Source organism: Haliotis cracherodii, unplaced genomic scaffold (assembly GCF_022045235.1).
Source record: "Haliotis cracherodii isolate W230 unplaced genomic scaffold, xgHalCrac1.p SCAF_4, whole genome shotgun sequence".
Classification (NCBI taxonomy): domain Eukaryota; kingdom Metazoa; phylum Mollusca; class Gastropoda; order Lepetellida; family Haliotidae; genus Haliotis; species Haliotis cracherodii.
Window position 1 is genome coordinate 30,563,428 of NW_027266297.1, and position 20,923 is coordinate 30,584,350.

At 39.7% G+C, this 20,923-nt stretch overlaps 1 protein-coding gene across 7 annotated transcripts in view; it reads left to right on the top strand.

The window, feature by feature from the left end:
* Nucleotides 1-20,923, top strand: part of LOC139478555 (choline transporter-like protein 1) — a 260,716-nt gene that overhangs the window by 214,250 nt on the left and 25,543 nt on the right. For all 7 annotated transcript variants that reach the window (XM_071261061.1, XM_071261062.1, XM_071261064.1 and 4 more), the window contains 5 exons: nt 6,003-6,224; nt 7,227-7,393; nt 13,518-13,607; nt 16,383-16,528; nt 17,617-17,803. In XM_071261061.1, coding sequence (XP_071117162.1) covers nt 6,003-6,224; nt 7,227-7,393; nt 13,518-13,607; nt 16,383-16,528; nt 17,617-17,803 — 812 coding nt within the window. The remainder of the gene's footprint in view (nt 1-6,002; nt 6,225-7,226; nt 7,394-13,517; nt 13,608-16,382; nt 16,529-17,616; nt 17,804-20,923) is intronic.

Genomic DNA, 20,923 nt, shown 5'->3' on the forward strand with positions numbered 1-20,923 from the left:
AGCTCTACTGAGGCCATGAATGTTGTAACCTTGATCAAACAACTTCTGAGCAAGAATCGTATGACACTCTTTGAAATCTTGGCAGAAAGAGCATGCTGGATTGTACCGCAAAAGTAGAGAGCTTTTATATGCATGATCTGTACAGCTAATAGTGATTGATGTTCGAAACGGGAAAGATTTAAAGTTATGTAGTGCAGTTTTGTCTAGAGCTGAAGGTGAAATCTGTCTAGGTAGCACTGCGACATAGTGACATTTCTGCTTCCACGTAACTGTGTGTTAATGAGGTGATAAGTCAACTGATTCAGTTACCGGAGCAGCATTTGTCCAAAGTGGATCTGGTTTCAATCCACTATGTCTCCTGCACACTTAACACCAGTACAAGTGTCAGCAGGTCGTTTTTCTATAGGTCTTAACATCCTGTAACATCATCCAGGGCAGAGTAGGTCAACAGTGCCGATGTTGGTCTTCCTAAGCAAACAGAATTGAGATCCGGAGACAAAAATGGATGGTTAAGCCTACTTTGAACTTGAATAGGTGATGATGTTGTATCTCTGTTAGACTAGGTATTGATTGGAACAGTATCATGCTCAGTTTGTGGCTTTGTCCTCTTCTCATCCATACTGTGTCCTCTGTTGTGCTCTAGTCAAGAAGAGAAGATGTGATCCCAAGTCCTTACTTATCCGTCACGTGAATGTCTGGTCAAGTTGTATGGCAGGAGTTTGTTTGTTTGTTGTTTATAGCTTAACTCCACAATATTCCAGCTATATAACGGTCGTCTGTAATTAATCGAGTCTGGACCAGACAATCCATTGATTAACATCATGAGCATCGATCCACACAATTGGGATACGATGACATGCATCAACCAAGTCAGCGAGCCTGACCAATCCTGTTACTCGCCTCTTACGACAAGCATAGTCGCCTTTTAGGGCAAGCATGGTTTGCTGAAGACCTTTTCTACCTGGATCTTGACTGGTACTGCTATGTGGCGGGAGGTTGCAAACAAACACATACATTTTTATGCAAATTGTGTGAATGGATGGTGATTCTGTAGTTTAGGTGTCATCACTGCTATTGTGCCTTACACTAATGGAATCTTTCAGCGGATGGTCCAGACTGGTTATTCTCTAATGTTGACTTTTTAAATTTACTTCCCTTTGTTTCCTCATAGTTTAGTGATATCATACATATACTACTCAAAAGAAGTTAAGGATCACCCGATTCTTTCATATTGCTAAAGGTAATCTCTCATTTCAGGGCAGATTAACAATTGTAATATGAAAGAATCGATGATCCTTAACTTCTTTTGAGTAGTATATGAAATGTTGTTGTTTCTTTGTTGTTAAATGCCACAATCAGACGGACACTCTAGTGATCGATAGTGTGAACAGCCATCCACTCAGTCAGGGTATGAGGACACACTGTCAGCCACGTCACTGTCACCGAGTCCAACAACCTGATCCATTTAGTTACCTCTCCCAACCAGCAAGGGGCACTGGTGGCCCAGTCGTCTAAGGCTCCGCGATTCGCTGTGCAGAGTTGCGTCAGAAACCTATGATTGTGGGTTCGAATCCCGGTTTGCCCCGATTATGTTTCTAGGTTTGTCAGCATCATACCCGTGCTCGTGGGTTATACCGAAGTGGTAAACGTCTGAGACCTGCATCACTTCGGGCTTTACTCCCACATTAAGCTGACACGCCGCGATATAACTGTAATACTGTTAAAAGCGGTGTTAAACCAAACTCACACACACTCACTCCAACCAGCATAAGTTGCTGGGGTTCTTTTCTAACCCAGAATCCCCATGTTGCTATGAAATGTATCTCATCCGATAACACAATTTTAAACGACATTGGCATTTAGGGATATTTTCATTATGAAAAATTAGCACCTGTCTTAATCATCCTCCCATTACAATACTTAATGATGCATGACTCTCACTACCCATCTTTGTCTCTGTCCATACCCGGCGAATACTTTTTATTTCAGTTCCAGAATTGAATATATTTAATAAATGTGTCAAAATAACTAGAATGATTGATTAAAGGATGATACGAGTATTTGCAGTAGTATCATTTAAATCACTGGATATAATGGTATGTAGTAAATACTTGGAATGACTCTGCACATATATTAAACGAGACACCTAATCTCAGATAACTTCCCAATAACCACCCCCATTAATTACCCTCTGAGACCCAGGCACTTATTGTATTGATAACAGTATATCGCCTTCCTACCAGTCCAATTCTGATAAGCATGTAATTGAAAACATAATTTTTCTCGGCCATATTGGAAACCTTTTCCATCACTTGCTTTGTAAATACGAACAATTTTGAAAAAGTTCAAAATGCTCTAATTTTCGAAAGTACTTCCAATGATTCGCAACACATCTGTACTTGTGAAACGCTTAACTATTATTATATATATTATAGAACTTTCTGTAAACAGTTTGTCTGTCATGTTTAGTCATTTCCTTGTGAAGGTAAATGTTTGTGATTGTAGCTGTATAAAAGCAACTCTTTCATTACACTCATATGATGTGAAGTAGTGTATCTGTAGCTACTTATTATGCCCAAAGACATGAAACGAATGTGATGTCTTGTGCAGATAAGCAACTAAATATATTTATCACTGTCTTAAAAACTGTTCTGTTTCAAGATCTACAATATCCATCTTCTATAAGTTCTTCCAGCTTCTGTTGTTATTATCTTACTCTTTGATAAATTGAATATGATTCAAAGAATATGTTTGATAACGTACACCGTGGTCTCATTGCTCATGCGTCTTGAGTTTTCCCAGCTGGTACAGCCATATGTTTTCATTTTGAAATTAACAAATAATACCCATATCTTTTCTTCCTAATTGTGTGTAATATATTTCAATTTAGGTTGATACACTGAGTATGATAGAAGAGTTTATTGACTGATAAGCAGTTTGTTCATTTTCACAATAAATCAATATTTAATCAAAAGAATAATTGTAGTCACAACTGTCAATATTCTTTGTTTGAAATGTGCAAGCATCCATCACATTTCACCTTGTGCATTCTGACTGGAATTGATCAGGTAAACAGATGTTGGATATTAAAGCCTGGAACCTATACAAAATCAACCTGCTGTGCAAAATAGCTAAATCCCTGAAACTTGCTCACAACAGCAGGTAAAACAACAGTCAGCATTAACAACAGCGACAGAACAACGGCCATATCAAAGAAAGGATAACTACATGCAAAGAACCGCCATCTCGTATTAAATGTGTGATAGGTTATTGTGTTATTGGCCAATTAAAGCCACATGTCTCTCGACCGAGGGATCAAAGACTTTATGTTGATGGAAGTTCACCAGTATCATGTTCAAATCATGGTCTTTAAGGACATGGCTTGATACATCTAACATGTCGTTGTGGTGTGAAAGCATAAACATGGTAATGTTTCCCTAGGGTTTGCTGGTGTTATTGCTGCTCAAGGTCAATCTTGACTTGGATTGTTTCTGCTTGAAATTCTAATAGATAGACTTCAGCCATGTATGTTTTGTTTGTTTGTTTGCGGGAGGAAACACTGCTCCCAGCAATATTCCAGCTAAATAACAGCAGTCTGTAAATTATCAGCTCTGAGCAGACAGTCCAGTGATTGACATCATGAGCATTGTACTACACAATTGGGATGCAATGACATGCAACCAAGTCTGCAAGCCTGACCTCCCGATCCTATAAGTCGATTCAGTTTGTCGCCTCTTATGACAAGAATCAGTTGCTGGTAATACGGATCTTCACAGGGGTGTAGGGGTGGTCGGGTAGCCTAGTGGTTAAAGCGTCACGCCGAAGACCTGGGTTCGATTCCCGACATGGGTACAATATGTGAAGCCCATTTCTGCTGTCCCCAGCCGTGATATTGCTGGAATATTGCTGGAATATTGCTAAAAGCGGCGTAAAACCATACTGACTGGCTGACTGACTGACTGACTGACTGTCACTCACTCACTCACTCACTCACTCACTCACTCACTCACTCACTCACTCACTGAAGTGCTGTTCATAGTGGTGTTCAACGCAACTCACTCCTACCTTGACTGCCATCATATTGCTTGAATATTGCTGAGTGCGGCGTTAAACAAGGTTTGCCTGGTATGGGCTCTACAACCTATAGCCCTAAAGTACATGTTCTCCTGTAGTTGGGGGCGGTTGGGTAGCCTAGTGGTTAAAGCAGTTGCTCGTCACTCCGAAGACCCAGGTTCGGTTCTCCATGAGTAGGGGGCGGTCGGGTAGCCTAGTGGTTAAAGCGTCCGCTCGTCACGCCGAAGACCCGGGTTCGATTCCCGACATGGGTACAATGTGTGAAGCCCATTTCTGGTGTCCCCCTCCGTGATATTGCTGGAATATTGCTAAAAGCGGCTTAAAACCATACTCTCACTCACTCACTCACTCACTCACTCACTCACTCACTCACTCACTCTCCTGTAGTTGATGACAGGCCCAAATCACATCCACTCACTCACCCACTAGCTCCATATCAACAACTGAATATAATTGTTGTATCATCGTTGGTCATTGGTGGTAGAGTAGCCAAGTGGTTGAAGCGTTTGCTTGCCATACCCAGTACAGTTCCCCACTTGAGCACAATGTGTAAATCTCATTGTCAGTGTCTTAGCCGGCTATTGGAAAGGACAGCATATAGCCACACCTAAATAAATAATTCACAAGTGATTCCACTGCATTTGATATATTGGCTGAACAAGCATTATGTATGTGTGTTTATGCTTCCATGAACCGAAAATGAATTACATTCATTTTTCATCCTTTTCATTTTTGAAAAGTGTACATAGTTAGATAAACATATGTCATTAAATGATTTACTTTCATTAAGAAAATATCCCTAAACTTGAATAACTATTTCCATGTGCGTACTTAGCATCTGCTTGCATTGGTTGTATGGCTCCACGTGCTGTCAAGGAAGCCCTATGGAAAATTAGCGATTCAGTCATTTTGATATATGAAGATATAGTGTCATGATCTTCACATCCAGTGTAGAATAGGTCCTCAGCAACCCATGCTTGCCGTAAAAGGCGACTATGCTTGTCGTAAGAGCAACTAACGGGATCGGGTAGTCAGGCTTGCTGACATGGTTGATGCATGTCATTGATCCAAATTGCGGGGCTCGATGCTCATGATGTCAATCAATGGATTGTCTGGTTCAGACTCCATTATTTACAGACTGCCGTCATATAGCTGGAATATTGCTAAGTGCGGCGTTAAACAACAAACAAGCAAACAAGCAAACAAGCAAACATGATCTTCACTGTTGCTGTTTTAGTGAGATATCAATAAAGTTATACAAACCAATAAGTAATGTGCACTGAAAGGCTATCATTAGGCCAGCCTCCTCTGATTTCAGGATAAGCATGTTTGTTTACAAACAAGAGATAAGTTGGATCATGTGATATGCAAATTAGCCTTTAGCAGTTGTTTTATGCTAAGCCTTCATTGGACCGGCGTGTGAGTAAAACAGACAACCTACAAAGTTTTGATGTTAATGGTACAGACATTTCGCAGTGGATGATTTTTGTTCTTAAATTCCTGTTCAACATCCTTTCAAGTGTGTCGATGAGAATCATGAACTGTAGAGAATACTAATAGTGATGTGGGGGCGGAGGGGTAGCCTGGTGGTTAAAGCATTCACTGGTCATGCTGAAGACCCGGGTTCGAATCTCAACATGCGTACAATGTGTGAAGCCAATTTCGCGGGCGTGTCCACTGCTATGGTATTTCTGGAATATTGCTAAAAGAAGCTTAACACCATGCTCACTCACTAATTAATGGTATTCACGTTACAGGGCGGTCGGGTAGCCTAGTGGTTAAAGCTCGTCACGCCGAAGACCCAGGTTCGAATCCCGACATGGGTACAATGTGTGAAGCCCATTTCTGGTGTCCCCCGCCATTATATAGGTGGAATATTGCTAAAAGAACGTAAAACCAAACTCACTCACTCACTATTCACATTACAGGTATGTGTTTTTCATGGATGTTAAAAACCCAAAGGAATCAATGAGGATATGTGTCAACAAGTGTCCCCATGAAGACCTGGATGACCTGAGACAAGTGGCACATTTCTCCAAGACAACGGGGTCACATTTGTGCAGATACGATGTCACCAAGGACGACTATGAAAACCTTGAGCGTCTACAGAGCCTCCATGGCCCCTGCCCCATGACCCCAGTTAAAAAGAGGTCAGTATTATTAAGCCTGGGTAGATGCTTCATTGATCTTCGTTTGAGGCATGTGGCATGCAGAGTTGATCTCCTAATGCATATGTTTGAATTGTTAATGTCAATTTATGTTTTTACAAACTATTTACACACTTATTTTATTGTATATATACTTTATAAGCAGGATATATCTCCATTTATTAATCGACTGTCCATAATATGCAGGGCGGTCGGGTAGCCTTGTGGTTAAAGCGTCTGCTCATCACTCCGAAGACCCGGGTTCGATTCCCAACATGGGTACAATATGTGAAGCCCATTTCTGCTGTCCCTTGCCGTGATATTGCTGGAATATTGCTAAAAGCGGCGTGAAACCATACTCACTCACTCACTCACTCCATAATATGCTCAAATCTACCACATCATATAGAAGCACCTGATGTCCAGTGCAGGATTTGAGCTGGCCAATATGGCTGTTATTGTATGTACTGAAACAAGCAGGGCATTTCTGTATGTATCAGTTGGTTGTGTTCCAGTAGTAGAGTTGGGGAATAACCTTGGTTTACTGATTCTCTGTCATCTCACCTGTTTGAGGGTGCATGGGTGGCCCTGTCATCTAAGGCTGCGTAATTCGCTGTACAGAGCTGCTTCCCTTTGATACACCAGAAATCAATGATTGTGGGTTCGAATCCAGGTTCGCCCTGATTATGTTTCTTGGTTTATCAGCACCATACTGCGCTTGTGGGTTTCACAAAAGCAGTAAACATCTGAGACTGGCATCACTTCGGGCTTTCCTCCCACATCAGGCTGACACGCCGCGATATAACTGTAATACTGTTCAAATCAGTGTTAAACCCAAGTCACTCACTCACTCATACTTTTCAGTAATATTTATTTACATCCTTTGTGATTTGCAGTATATATTATTTGCAGACATGCTGACACAATGTGATATGACTTGAATACTGTTTAAAGGGGCGTTAAACCCAACTATCTCACTCAGTCACTCACCTATGTGTGTTCCAGTGTGCCTCTGCTGAATCGATGTGTTCCGTCGCCGCTGTCCACGTTGCCTCAGGAGGTGTTGGGCAATATCATCAACTTCCTGAACAGCAGCGACACCTTCCACAAAGTGCTCAGCGACCTCTACAACACCTGGAAGGAGATGATCGTGCTCTGCTTTGTCGCATTCTGTAAGTCACAGTTCAAGAATGTAGTCAAGACAACTGATTCCAAGAAATAATTGTGATAGTCTGTAGGTAACAGTCACAGTTCAAGAATGTAGTCAAGACAACTGATTCCAAGAAATAATTGTGATAGTCTGTAGGTAATAGTCACAGTTCAAGAATGTAGTCAAGACAACTGATTCCAAGAAATAATTGTGATAGTCTGTAGGTAATAGTCACAGTTCAAGAATGTAGTCAAGACAACTGATTCCAAGAAATAATTGTGATATTCTGAAGGTAACAGTCACAGTCACAAGGCTGTGATTTCTGTGATTGTGAACTCTGTGAATATGTTTTAAATTTACCTTGAACAGAGTTCACAATCACAGCAAATAGGCAATCTTGAGATTGTGAATATATGCAAGACGGCCTAAATCCAATTTCCAATACGATTAAAGTGCTATAAAAGTTACGACCTTTGTGCAATAACTTTCATAGTTCTAGGTGACATGGCGCCGCAGTTCACTTTGCCGGAACCTATGATCATGGGTTTGAATCCTGTCTAGCCCTGATTGTTTCTAGGTGCATAAACTTAAAGCTTTCCTCCAAAATCAAACAGACACGCCATGACATAACTGGAATACTGTTCATAGAGGCATTGGACCCAACTCACTCACTCACTCATAGTTCTACCAGCATGTTATGGAATTACAACAATTATAACACTGAGATCCCAACCCTGTTCAATCCTATTGGGTGGGACCTGTGAAGATCCAGGGTAGAATAGGTCTTCAGCAACCCATGCTTGTTGAAAAGGTGACTATGCTTGTCGTAACGGGATCGGGTGGTCAGGCTCGCTGACTTGGTTAATGCATGTCATTGTATCCCAATTGCGTGAATGGATGCTCATGATGTCAATCATTGGTTTGTCTAGTCCAGACTCAATTATTTACCGACCGCCGTCATATAGCTGGAATATTGCTGAGTGCGGCGTTAAACAACAAACAAACCGACAAACTTCTTAATGGATGGCCAGTGGCCAAGGGATACTCTGTCGCTGCTCATTGAACCAGGGTCTGTAGGTTGTGGGTTTGAATCTCAGATTAGACTTTTGGTCGTCGGTTTTGATGCACCTTAGTGCCAAAGCAGTAAATTTTTATGGTCTGTGTTATATTGAGCTTTCTTCAGACACCATGATGTAACTACCAGTAAATATAAAACATCAACGCAAGAGAATAACCAGTCTCCAGCCAGAACAGATTCAATTTGTAAAAAGTCACTCACTCACACAATCTGAAAATAAAACAATAAAACAAATTTCTGTTAAAAAAAACTTATTGGGTATCAAATTAGATTAGTTTCAGCATACAAAAGATTCTTGAATAATCTTAAACACTTTCTCATGAACGTGTGAGAGGATATTTCAGTTGAAAAGAACTTCTGTAGTAATGGGCTAGTCTGAGGGTTAGCCAAGTGGTACAAGTGTTAGATTACCATGCTGAAGGCCTGGGTTTGATTTCCCACTTTCTTATTGTCGACTTGTCTAATATGACTGAAATATTGCTTTGAAAAAGGCGTACAAACATAGCGCCTCACTGATAAAAAGTTGACATCACAGCGCATTGATAACGGAAACTGTTGCTGGCACAGTACACACAAACTATGGACTTATCTAAAGGTCACTGTATTAATCAAGTGGACGTATAACAAAATATTTGCATATTTGCCAAATTCTGCCAACATAAGTTTCAAGGATATTGCTTGTAGGAAGTCTTCAGTTCACAAAAAATAAAATTACCATATTGTTTTGTGACATTAAGATATTGGATGTACTTTTATTCAGATTAAGTTGCTAAACACAGCTGTAGAGTATATATATAGATACATATCGCAACAACAGCCATACAGAAAACACTTAAGGTTTGAACTGCACAGATAAAATGGAGAGAAATAAATAAATTTTCTTTTGGCAAAAATTCATTTTTTTTCAATCAGAAAGATTGCAGTGTATTTAGTCAGATCACATTTCAAACAATCTGAAATCTAATTCCTGCAGCAAGTTATATTCTTCAAGTTTCAATGTAAAAAACTTCAGGTGGATGATATATGTGTCAGATAATTTGACATTACCTTTTAAGTGTGTGATATTACAAATACATAATGTAAGCTTGGTGTCCAATTACAAAGTGAAATTGACAAAAACAAGTTTCTGTTGTAATATGACTTGGGAAAGTATTCAAGCACTTGAGACAGTATGACAAAGAATGTTGGTCCTTAAGTTTGAACTTTCAAACATCATAAATGTGTCGTGTGAATAATAACATTGGCGGTTCTTTTAAATATCATGAGAAGATATTTGAATTTTGTTTAAAAAAAATGTCTCGAAAAACTAGAAATATTTTATTATTATTACATTATAGCTCTACTTAACTATAATGTTTGATTAATTTTAATTTGTTTTTATAAAATATGTTATTTTTTAAATGTGTTATAATTTTGAATTCCTGTTTTACATCTGTAGATTTTATGTATACAGACATGTTTTGCATAAGAGCTTTCAAAATTATGTTTTGGAAAGTAAATGTTTTTCATCTTATATTTTCCAAAACTAGTGTGGGGGAAAACAGTATGGTTTCAATTGAAAGGCTAAAATTTCCAGTTCTTCACATAATTACCACCTCCATGGTCGGAAGGTCGATCCCTGGCTGTGTCATACCAAAAGACATTAAAAGATGGCACTTCTTGTACCTCTCTGGCGCTCAGCATTAAGGGGCTAAAACAAGGACTGGTCGGCTCGGAGTCTGTAAACTGAGTCTGAGTGGGGTGTTCATGTTAAACTGCGGCATGGTATCTCAGTGTGCTAGCACTATACATCGGCACGAGTCTGGACTAGCACAAGCAGCCACACTCACATACACACACATGTGCATGCACGTCGCTATATAAGTGCAATGCACTTGGACGCGACATTAAACCCCATTGCACATCGCCTCACCTTCACATACCCCGGTACTTAAGAAAATGAGTTATTCCCAAGGCATGATTTGTTTTATTTTTTGAAGGAAAAGAAAAAAACAACAACTAAGGTCTTAATTAGTTGCCTTGTGTAATTATAGGCTTTAGAATGATTAAAACTAGTGGTTGTGCCATGGTCTGGGTGATGATTAAAACTAGTGGTTGCATCATGGTCTTGGTGATGGTGGAGGGAGATGGGGAGGAGGGAGAGGCGAGAGGCAGAACGCTGCTGCTGTAATGGATCCGACTCTGGGGAGGATGTATTTGGTTTGTGTTGCGTGATGCTGACTCGTAGATGATACTATGTCAAGCTTTAAAAACAGATAAAACGTTTCAGCCAAATGTGTGGATTAACGCTAGATTTCAAATAAATCGATTATTTCACTTTGAAAGATAATCATGCGATTCTGTTTTGGTGTATATTTTTATTGCTTCCCGACTTAAGTAAAAATGTGTTAAATTTTCAGACATTAGGCTCATTTTCAGTATTGTGTCTACATTAAGATACATTAATACCTTACTTCCAATGGATGTTTATGGCTTGGGGCGGGGTAGATGAGGAGTTAGATGAGAAGTTTCATGAGGAGTTCGATACTAACCATTAAGACATTTCATGATACACTTCAATGATATTCAGCAAAACTGTTTACATAGCTTGCACAGTTAACGTGATTGTGTGCCTATTTCATAATCAAACTAAAAAGTAATCGTAATTTAAGTGACAAAAACGTTTCTATGATGAGCATGTGTTTATAAATCTGTATCAAATAGTGATGATATCTGGCAAGGTATGCATGAAAAGGGGAGCTCATTTTCTTCATATACGATTGTTCTTGAGTCCCCATATTCTCTCTGGGGGCGGTCTCGCCGCGAATAGCTGCAAAATTGCTGATGCGGCGTTAAGCAATATTCTCTCACTCACTCTCTGGGGGCGATTGGGTAGCCTGGTAGTTAAAGCGTTTGCTCATCGTGCCAAAGACCCGGGTTCCCCACATGGGTACAATGTGTGAAAGCCCATTTCTGGTGCCCCCCCCCGTGATATTGCTGGAATATTGCTAAAAGCGGCGTAAAACCAAACTCACTCACTCACTCACTCCTTTCTCTCTGTCTCCATGTTTTATTATGTCTATTTTAGTGGATAGATGAACAAAATTATAAATTCATTTCAACAAGGCATCAATATTAGTTTGTGCCCTTTTTTCAAAAAAATTGTTATATCACATACTTTGGTGTCACTATTGTTAAAAACACACTGAATAAAAAAAAACTTTAACATTTTCAATCATGTAGAAATTAAATCAGTTGAGAAATGAGAATTAGTTGTGTGTGCTGATATAACCTTATGGAGATTTATGTTGTGTTATATCTTTATAACCACTTTACTGTAGACTTACAAGAGTCCTTCCACTCCTGGCAAAGACGGGGCTCTGGCCTTGTCACCTAGACTATGATTGTTTTAACGCCTGTGCTGTAACTTAATAGTCCCAGCTCTGATGAAGCTACTCCTTATTCCCTAGTTTATAGGCTGACCAGCCAGAGGTGAAAGTCTTGTACCAGGCAATAACTGAAGACTAAACTGTCTAAAAAATGATTTGGCTGCTCATTCTGTTTACATCGCTTTGAAAAATAAAATGACAAGAAAAAACTACAAAATAGCAAAATGAACGAGAAATTGTAACATCAATTTTTCAAAGTCATAGGTTAATTTCTGGCAATGAAAATGTTTGATAAATAGTATTAACTTGTCACTTCAATAGACAAAAGGTTTTTACTGTACAGGAAGTGTACATCCTCGGTTTTAAAATAAAGTTAGTTTTTTATTTTTCCATTAAACCAACTGACACCCATAATGTCAAGTGAAATAAAATATAATTTCTGAAGATACACAAATTTAACTTTATGTTTGTTTTCACTAGTTTGAGTAGGTGAATGTTGTTTTTCGCAATATTCCAGTTATTTCACGGGATCAAGCTGTTCTGTGCCAGGCAAACCAGTGATTGATAGCTGAGCACCAATTCAAACATTTGGGGTACAATGACACAAAGTCAACGCGATCACATCTTGTAACCACCTGGGTGCTGTTGTACAAAACTACCTTAGCACTGTGACTGTCATAAGTCTATGCTTAGGCATGGGAGTTACGACCACCTTAGCGCAAAGATTGCGTTGTACAACGGCACACTGATGCACTTAAAACAAAATGTACATCTTAGGGATGATATTCATGTGCATGGTTGAAATTTACATGTATTATTATTATTATTATTATTATTATTATTATTATTATTATTCCTGTTTGGGCCTTAAAGGGGCACCAGTGTTTCTATTCATATATGTGAATGGTAATCTGTTCCACTGTCGTAAGAGGCGACTAACGGGATTGGGTGGTCAGGTCAGCTGACTTGGTTGATGCATGTCATCGAATCCCAATTGCATGGATGGATGCTCATGATGTCAGTCACTGGATTGTTTGGTTCAGACTCGATATACAGACCGCCGCCATATAGCTGGAATATTGCTGAGTGAGGCGTTATACAACTAACAAACAAAACTTGACTGAAACACTGTTCAAAGCGGCGTTAGACTTACTCACTCATGATTCTATTGTGTTTTGATCAGTGTCACTTTATATATGTATGTCTTTCACTGTCAGCATGTGTTTTCATTGACGCCAGTACCATTATGTTCTTGGAAGAACCACTCTGCCTTTTCCCAGACATGCTTCTTGACAAGCAGAAAATTCAGTAGTCCTTGCATGCCGGCCATTTGTTTGGATTTAGCCCTAATCACTACTAAACCAAGAATTGATCTTTATAAATGAAGAAATCATGAAAATAACGATGATAATTACAATGACATATGACCTGTCACTTGTCTCGGCCCTATAAACAATACCTCCACGACCGTCTAATCTCTATCATTATGCCGTGGACAATTTGGTGCAATTTTCACAGATCACCATGCGTTGGCGTGAATCTAAATCAACCACCATGACAAAGTTTAAAATCCTCTGGCGCTGGTGAAAACAAGACAGTTTTGTAAATTGCTATGCGACCTTGCAATTTGTGTCTGGGGACGGAAGTCTCTGCAGCTATTTACTACGATATTGAGAGTGCATTTTGTTGCTTTCCCGCAGTTTTTGCCTTGATAATGGCGTTGCTGATCCGATTCTTTGCGTCAGTAATTGTTTGGCTGATCTTGGTGGTCGTCATCATTGCAAGCTTAGGTAAGTGGGCTCCGAGCGATAATTCACCTGCGTTTGACTTGTCACATATTGTTGTGTTTAATTGGCAATCACATCCTGGTGTTATCCCCCCATATTTCAGCTCCATCGTGTTGATTGGTGTAGATTTCATTATGGCCCTTCCCAGTATTGACAGCCTGATACATGACTCGGAGCTAGACCGGCCAATGCTATTTCCCGATGTCGTTAGATTGTTTAATGATCGCACTGGATCAGTTTTGTTGACTCTGTTAAACACGGAACAAATTATGCAGTGAAAGCAGGCATGGGTCTTGCAACTTTGTCATACGACCACATTATTGTTTCTCCGTGATGGCCAAAGTTGCATGTATGGTCCTTAGATTTTTGGTAAATTACGGATGCCCATTACATTAAACTGTATCATTTTCCTAATGTCTAACCCGGTAATGGAAGCCGACATGCAATGGCTTTTACTTTTATGATCTATTGTCCTGTAACACGACCTTAATTCATATGAGGATTATTTGAATAATCGCTAACATTGTCTGGGTTTTTTGATACAGCACATTTTGACTTCCTATGAAAGTACAATCTGATAGCAAGCGTTGTTTTTATTGCATTTGGAAGTAGTTTTATGGGAAACAATTTCCATGAAATGAAGATAGCATGGCAGCCATGATTTAGCTTCTACGAAAACTGTCCTCCCTCGCATATTTTCAAAAGAAATGTAGAATTACTGCCTCTGAGATGGATTCTTGTGAAATGTTAACTTTCTCTCCGATTGTTCCATCTCATTCACCTTTCTGGGGGAGACAACCAAGAGTCAGGTACTTGCTGATGGGTCAACATGTGGTCAAGACTGACCATTAGTCCCCTGTTTCCCTTCCATCTCAACAAGCAAGATTAGATCATGGATCGTATTAAGTGTCCATGATTAGATCCAAGATTTTTCAGAGGATGGAATTTGGGATTTCCTCGGTCCACATAACACATTCCCCTTCCCCCATACCTCCCCCACGTTTCTCCTACAGGTGCCTACAGTATCCTACACCTGTGTACATCTCCTAGGGTGGGGCAGCCCCATCAGGAATGCTCGTCGACCTCTTGGACAATTCCAGGTATTCTGGAATTGGCCTGATGTGTTATCACAGGTGCTGTTACAAGTCGGGAGAAGTTACAAAGAAATATGTTCAGGGCTAGGTGTTAGGTCTCTCAGGACCACACTAAAGATATACTTGCATTATATCAAATTTGTGCTATCTACCTGGGTATTATATCAGATAAGATTCAGGATTAATTTGCTTGCCAGATTGTTTGGATATTGTTTTGAGATTTATGGGTCTGTATTAATTTGATTCCTGAAAACATTGTCATGGTAAGCTTTAGGCTTGGCTAATAGAGGATATTGTATGGCTATCATTCATATGGAATTATAGTTTCTTTACTTCATTTCTCATTAGAGTCAATATCTGGACATTTTTTAATCAGAATTACTGATTAGGATAAATATTTACTATTTTTTAAATTACATTTTCAAATTGGAATTTTGATTTTATGAAAAATGGAAAATTAATTAGAAAAATATTTCACTTAAATCTTCCAAGAAAATTTGATTGACATTTAAGTGTTAATAAGAAAACATGCATTAGCCAATACAAGTTCAACATTTGAAGATGTTGCTAAGAAACTATCAGATGTTACCTATGTGTACATCAGTCTTGTTGACATTTGCAATGAATATCATCAGGTGAACAGGAAGCTTTGGAATACATTGTCTCGTTATTCTGTCAGCTGTTTCCTCAAGGGATCAAATATTACAGGAAGGAGATATTAAGTTTCCCCATAAAAATGTATTGCAAATAATTAACGAGCATGTTCAAAATTTAATATGACCAGAAGGATGCTTGGGGATTTCGGTCTGTCTGAAGTGAGTATTGTTCACTCAGATCAAAGGAAATGAAAACTATTGCAAGATTTTCGGCGAAATTATAAAAACATATTTCTGTCCAAAATGATTGTATTCAGGAAATCTTGTTACTTGCATGTTTTCAATGTATTGATACATTAAATGGACCTATTTTGTGGGACTCGATTCAAAATAATAGATTTAAACATTTTGAAAAATTAAATGTACCAAAAAAAATATATCCTAGTTTCTTTATTTGCAACTTTTCAAAATACAGAGAAAGAACAGTTTGTGTTGTCATGTAAATGTTTGTATGTCATGCTTTATAATGGTACGACAATGTATCACAGTGATTGAGATTGATGTCATTTAAAATGTTTGTTAAAAGCAGCATTAAACCCAAATTATTTGCTCACATGAACTTTTTGTAGATTATACTGGCTGTCGTGTGGTCACAACTGTCTTTACGCTCCATGATTTACATCTTTTGCCATGTTGATGTTGCTGGGAAACGAAAACACTTTATATCTTAAAAACTATTGTTCCATATGAGATGATCATTTATATCAATGTTTGAAACTCCAACATTGGTCTTTAAATATTAAAGAAACGTTGATGCAACAGTCCTCACATCAAACACAATGCCCTGTCAGCTAATGATACATTATAAAACATTTATAAGGGACCCAATTTCCTGATGTAGTTGCTCCAGATTTCGCTAATATGACTTTCAGCTCACTCAGATGACACCTGGGCCCACTTGCACAAAACGAGCGCTGTTAAGGTATGGGAGTTACGATCATCTTAGCTCTAAGATCGCTTTGTGCAAGTGGGCCCTGGAGAGCTTCAGTATCTTGGTGCTATGTTTTAAATGCTGTGTACGATTTCAGCGGGTACTGCTTTTCTGTGGTGGACGTACGCAAGTGTCAAGAACAAACTGGACAGTGACTTCAAGCTGAAGATTCCCCTACTGGATGTTGAGATCAGTAGTGAAAACACCTTCCTTACGTTTTCCATCATCGCATCAGTTTTGACAGTAAGTACAAGTTTCACACCTTAGGCTGTCAGTATTGATATCTGGCATGTGTCACCTGTCCTCAATGTTTGCTGTGTGTTGTGTTGTATCTTAGGCCAGAACAAGTTTCACACCCTAGGCTGTAATTATTAATATCTAGTACATCTCAGGCCATACTCTCTCCGTCTTGAATTTCACAGATTGATCAATAATAATAGTAAATAATAATAAATAAAAGTGGCAAAACCCTTTCCATATTCATAAGGAATCGCTGCCAAAAGCAGAGTTGATTGCACGATTCTGACTTTATCATGAGCATGTGTTTATAAATCACTATCAAATAGAAATGATACCAGGTGTTCGCGAAAAGGTAAGTGTCACCTGCCCCACCGGTGACACCTGTCACAAACACATGCAAAGGCAAGTCATATTCATGTGGAAAGAACATATTGTACAAGTCAAAATAGGGAATTGCATCAGACATCATTTTTGTCACTAATGCGTCAAATTTGGAAATGTCCTCCACATGTCTTCAATAAAACGTCTTGGAAGCTATTAACCAAGAAGCATGAATGGGTAGTTAATTATTCACCTGTGGAGATCTGGGTTAGGATTAGTCATCAGCAATCCATGCTTGTCGTAAGAGGCGACTAACTGGGTCTGGTGGTCAGGCTCACTGATTTGGTTGATGCTTGTCATTGTATCCCAATCGTGTGGATCGATGCTCATGATGTCAATCACTGGATTGTCTGGTCCAGACTCCATTATTTACAGACCACCTTCATATAGCTGGAATATAACTGAGTGAGTGTGACGTTAAACAACAAATAAAAGTTAGTCATTCTGGAATGTTGATATAAACACTTTGTGAAGCTCTGTATATTATTTGTAAACTTTAGAAGTGGCACGTAACAGATTTTATTACAATGGTTTTCAATACTATGTTACAATAAGTTAAGACATGAATTTTGTTTTTGAAAAAAGGTCATTACTGTTGGGAAGTTTTTCAATGACTTACGTGATCCCCATTCAGTGGTTACCTGTATATCTGGAGCTGTAGATGTAACTGAATTCACTCGTTCTCTCTCACTACCACGTTCTGATTTCAGGTGATCCTGCTGCTTGTGATCCTGGTGATGAGGAAGCGCATCTCGCTGGTGGTGACGCTGTTCCACGAAGCAGGGAAATGTATCAGCTCAATGCCCTGTCTCCTGGCACAGCCCATCTGGACGTTCTTCATCCTTCTCATCTTCTTCGTCTACTGGGTCATAGTGCTCATATATCTCGCGACAGCAGGTGGGTGGAATGGACATGATATCATACCTGTCTATGTTGTTAGTGGGTGAAATGTACACCATATCCACAATGTTTTTGTTCAACATGAAATATATACCATTTCATAACTGTTTTATTATGAGATGCAATAAACATTGTATCATATGTGTGTAGAAATACAGTGAAATATACACCATTTTATAGTTTTTTATTGAGATAAAATATACAATGTATCATATGTCTTTGTAGAAAGAGCAAAATATATACATGTATCATAAACTGATTTTGTGTGAAATATGCATTATATCATACCGTTCTGTGTTGTAAATGGGCAATATGAACAACATGCCGACAATGGTTTCATGCAAAAATAAATACACTGTTTAATAAATGTTTAACATGATATGAAATATACACACACATGCCTATATAGGAAGTAATAGTTTGTGTGATAGGAGAACTGCTTCTAAGTGGGTGAAATATACACCATGTTATCAATATTTAGTAAAAAGTGAAATAGGGCTGGTGTGATGCATCTTGCATAAATGCTTTTAGAACACGCATTTTGTTTCCAATCAATATTCTAACAGCAGATGGATAGCCATGTACATACATGTATCATTCATATTCCTACATTTACTTGCTGAACTGGCTGACAACCAGTTATCACCGAGGACCAATTATCACTAACTCCCCATTATAGCTATGATCGCATCTCGTTTTACTTTTGCTCGGTTTCATTAGAAGAGAGAAATATTATACAAAAATGATGCACAAAACTGACTCTTGTGAATAAATATTAAAAAAACAACCATATAATCACCTAGCTCAAATACAACTTTGGAAGAGACACGCGGGAGGTGTCACGTGACTCATTCGTGCGCAACAAAAATCCAACAACACGATGATGCACATTCAGTTCTGTTATAGCTTACGATCTGTGAGTCATTTCTTCCCCAAATAACAATTCTAAAACCTATTTGAGCTATTTTTCCACAAAAGCATAACCCTGTATATATTGTGAAATCCATAGTACATAGTGTCGAGGATAAGCATGTGGAAATCGAATTTGGGGAATATTGGTGTACATCAGTTTGCAGACGACAAATTGATAAAAGCATTTCTTATTAATTGTAATGAATATAAAAATAGAAAATGTAATTGTATAACTGAAGCGGTGTGCGTGATCATGTGGCACATGCTGTTTAGAAGATGGTGATAACTCGTACAGTTGGTCGACGGGAAATTTCTGTTTCCACTGTTTTGATTCCCTGTTGTTACGTTATAACAGAAATCTACTGATTTTATTCCACAGACAGATTTACGCACATTGGCTCATGGTTTCACACAAATCAAAGATATTTGCACAGTTGACTTTGTACAAGGAATATTTCAGAAATAACATGAAAAAAATGGCGCTAACTGGTCAGTGACCAGTACAGTTATGGGGGTGCAGATGGACATGTGTCGCCACTTGCCAGGATCCTACAATTGTGGGTTTGAATCCCAATTTCCCACTGATTATGATCTCTCCAAGCCATGCTTGCCCAAGCTTTGTGAAATATTTACAATATCATTCAGGTTTATACAGGACAAGGATAGATATCACTTCTCTTAAGTTTTAGAGAGTCGATGGGTAACCTGGGTCTAAACTTTGCAGCTAATTCTGAATGACCCACTCACTCACTCACTAACTCACTCCACCACTCCACCACTCACTCAAATACTCACTCATTCACTCCCCTACACACTCACTCACTCCCCTACTCACTCACTCCACCACTCCACCACTCACTCAAATACTCACTCATTCACTCCCCTACACACTCAGTCCACCACTCCACCACTCACTCAAATACTCACTCATTCACTCCCCTACACACTCAGTCCACCACTCCACCACTCACTCAAATACTCACTCATTCACTCCCCTACACACTCATTCACTCCCCTACACACTCAGTCCACCACTCCACCACTCACTCAAACACTCACTCATTCACTCCCCTACACACTCACTCACTCCCCTACACACTCACTCCACCACTCCACCACTCACTCAAATACTCACTCATTCACTCCCCTACACACTCAGTCCACCACTCCACCACTCACTCAAACACTCACTCATTCACTCCCCTACACACTCACTCACTCCCCTACTCACTCAGTCGACCACTCCACCACTCACTCAAATACTCACTCATTCACTCCCCTACACACTCACTCACTCCCCTACTCACTCAGTCCACCACTCCACCACTCACTCAAATACTCACTCATTCACTCCCCTACACACTCACTCACTCCCCTACACACTCAGTCCACCACTCCACCACTCACTCAAATACTCACTCATTCACTCCCCTACACACTCACTCACTCCCCTACTCACTCAGTCCACCACTCCACCACTCACTCAAATACTCACTCATTCACTCCCCTACACACTCAGTCCACCACTCCACCACTCACTCAAATACTCACTCATTCACTCCCCTACACACTCACTCACTCCCCTACACACTCACTCCACCACTCCACCACTCACTCAAATACTCACTCATTCACTCCCCTACACACTCAGTCCACCACTCCACCACTCACTCAAATACTCACTCATTCACTCCCCTACACACTCACTCACTCCCCTACTCACTCAGTCGACCACTCCACCACTCACTCAAATACTCACTCATTCACTCCCCTACACACTCGCTCACTCCCCTACACACTCAGTCCACCACTCCACCACTCACTCAAATACTCACTCATTCACTCCCCTACACACTCACTCACTCCCCTACTCACTCAGTCGACCACTCCACCACTCACTCAAATACTCACTCATTCACTCCCCTACACACTCACTCACTCCCCTACTCACTCAGTCCACCACTCCACCACTCACTCAAATACTCACTCATTCACTCCCCTACACACTCACTCACTCCCCTACACACTCAGTCCACCACTCCACCACTCACTCAAATACTCACTCATTCACTCCCCTACACACTCACTCACTCCCCTACTCACTCAGTCCACCACTCCACCACTCACTCAAATACTCACTCATTCACTCCCCTACACACTCACTCACTCCCCTACTCACTCAGTCCACCACTCCACCACTCACTC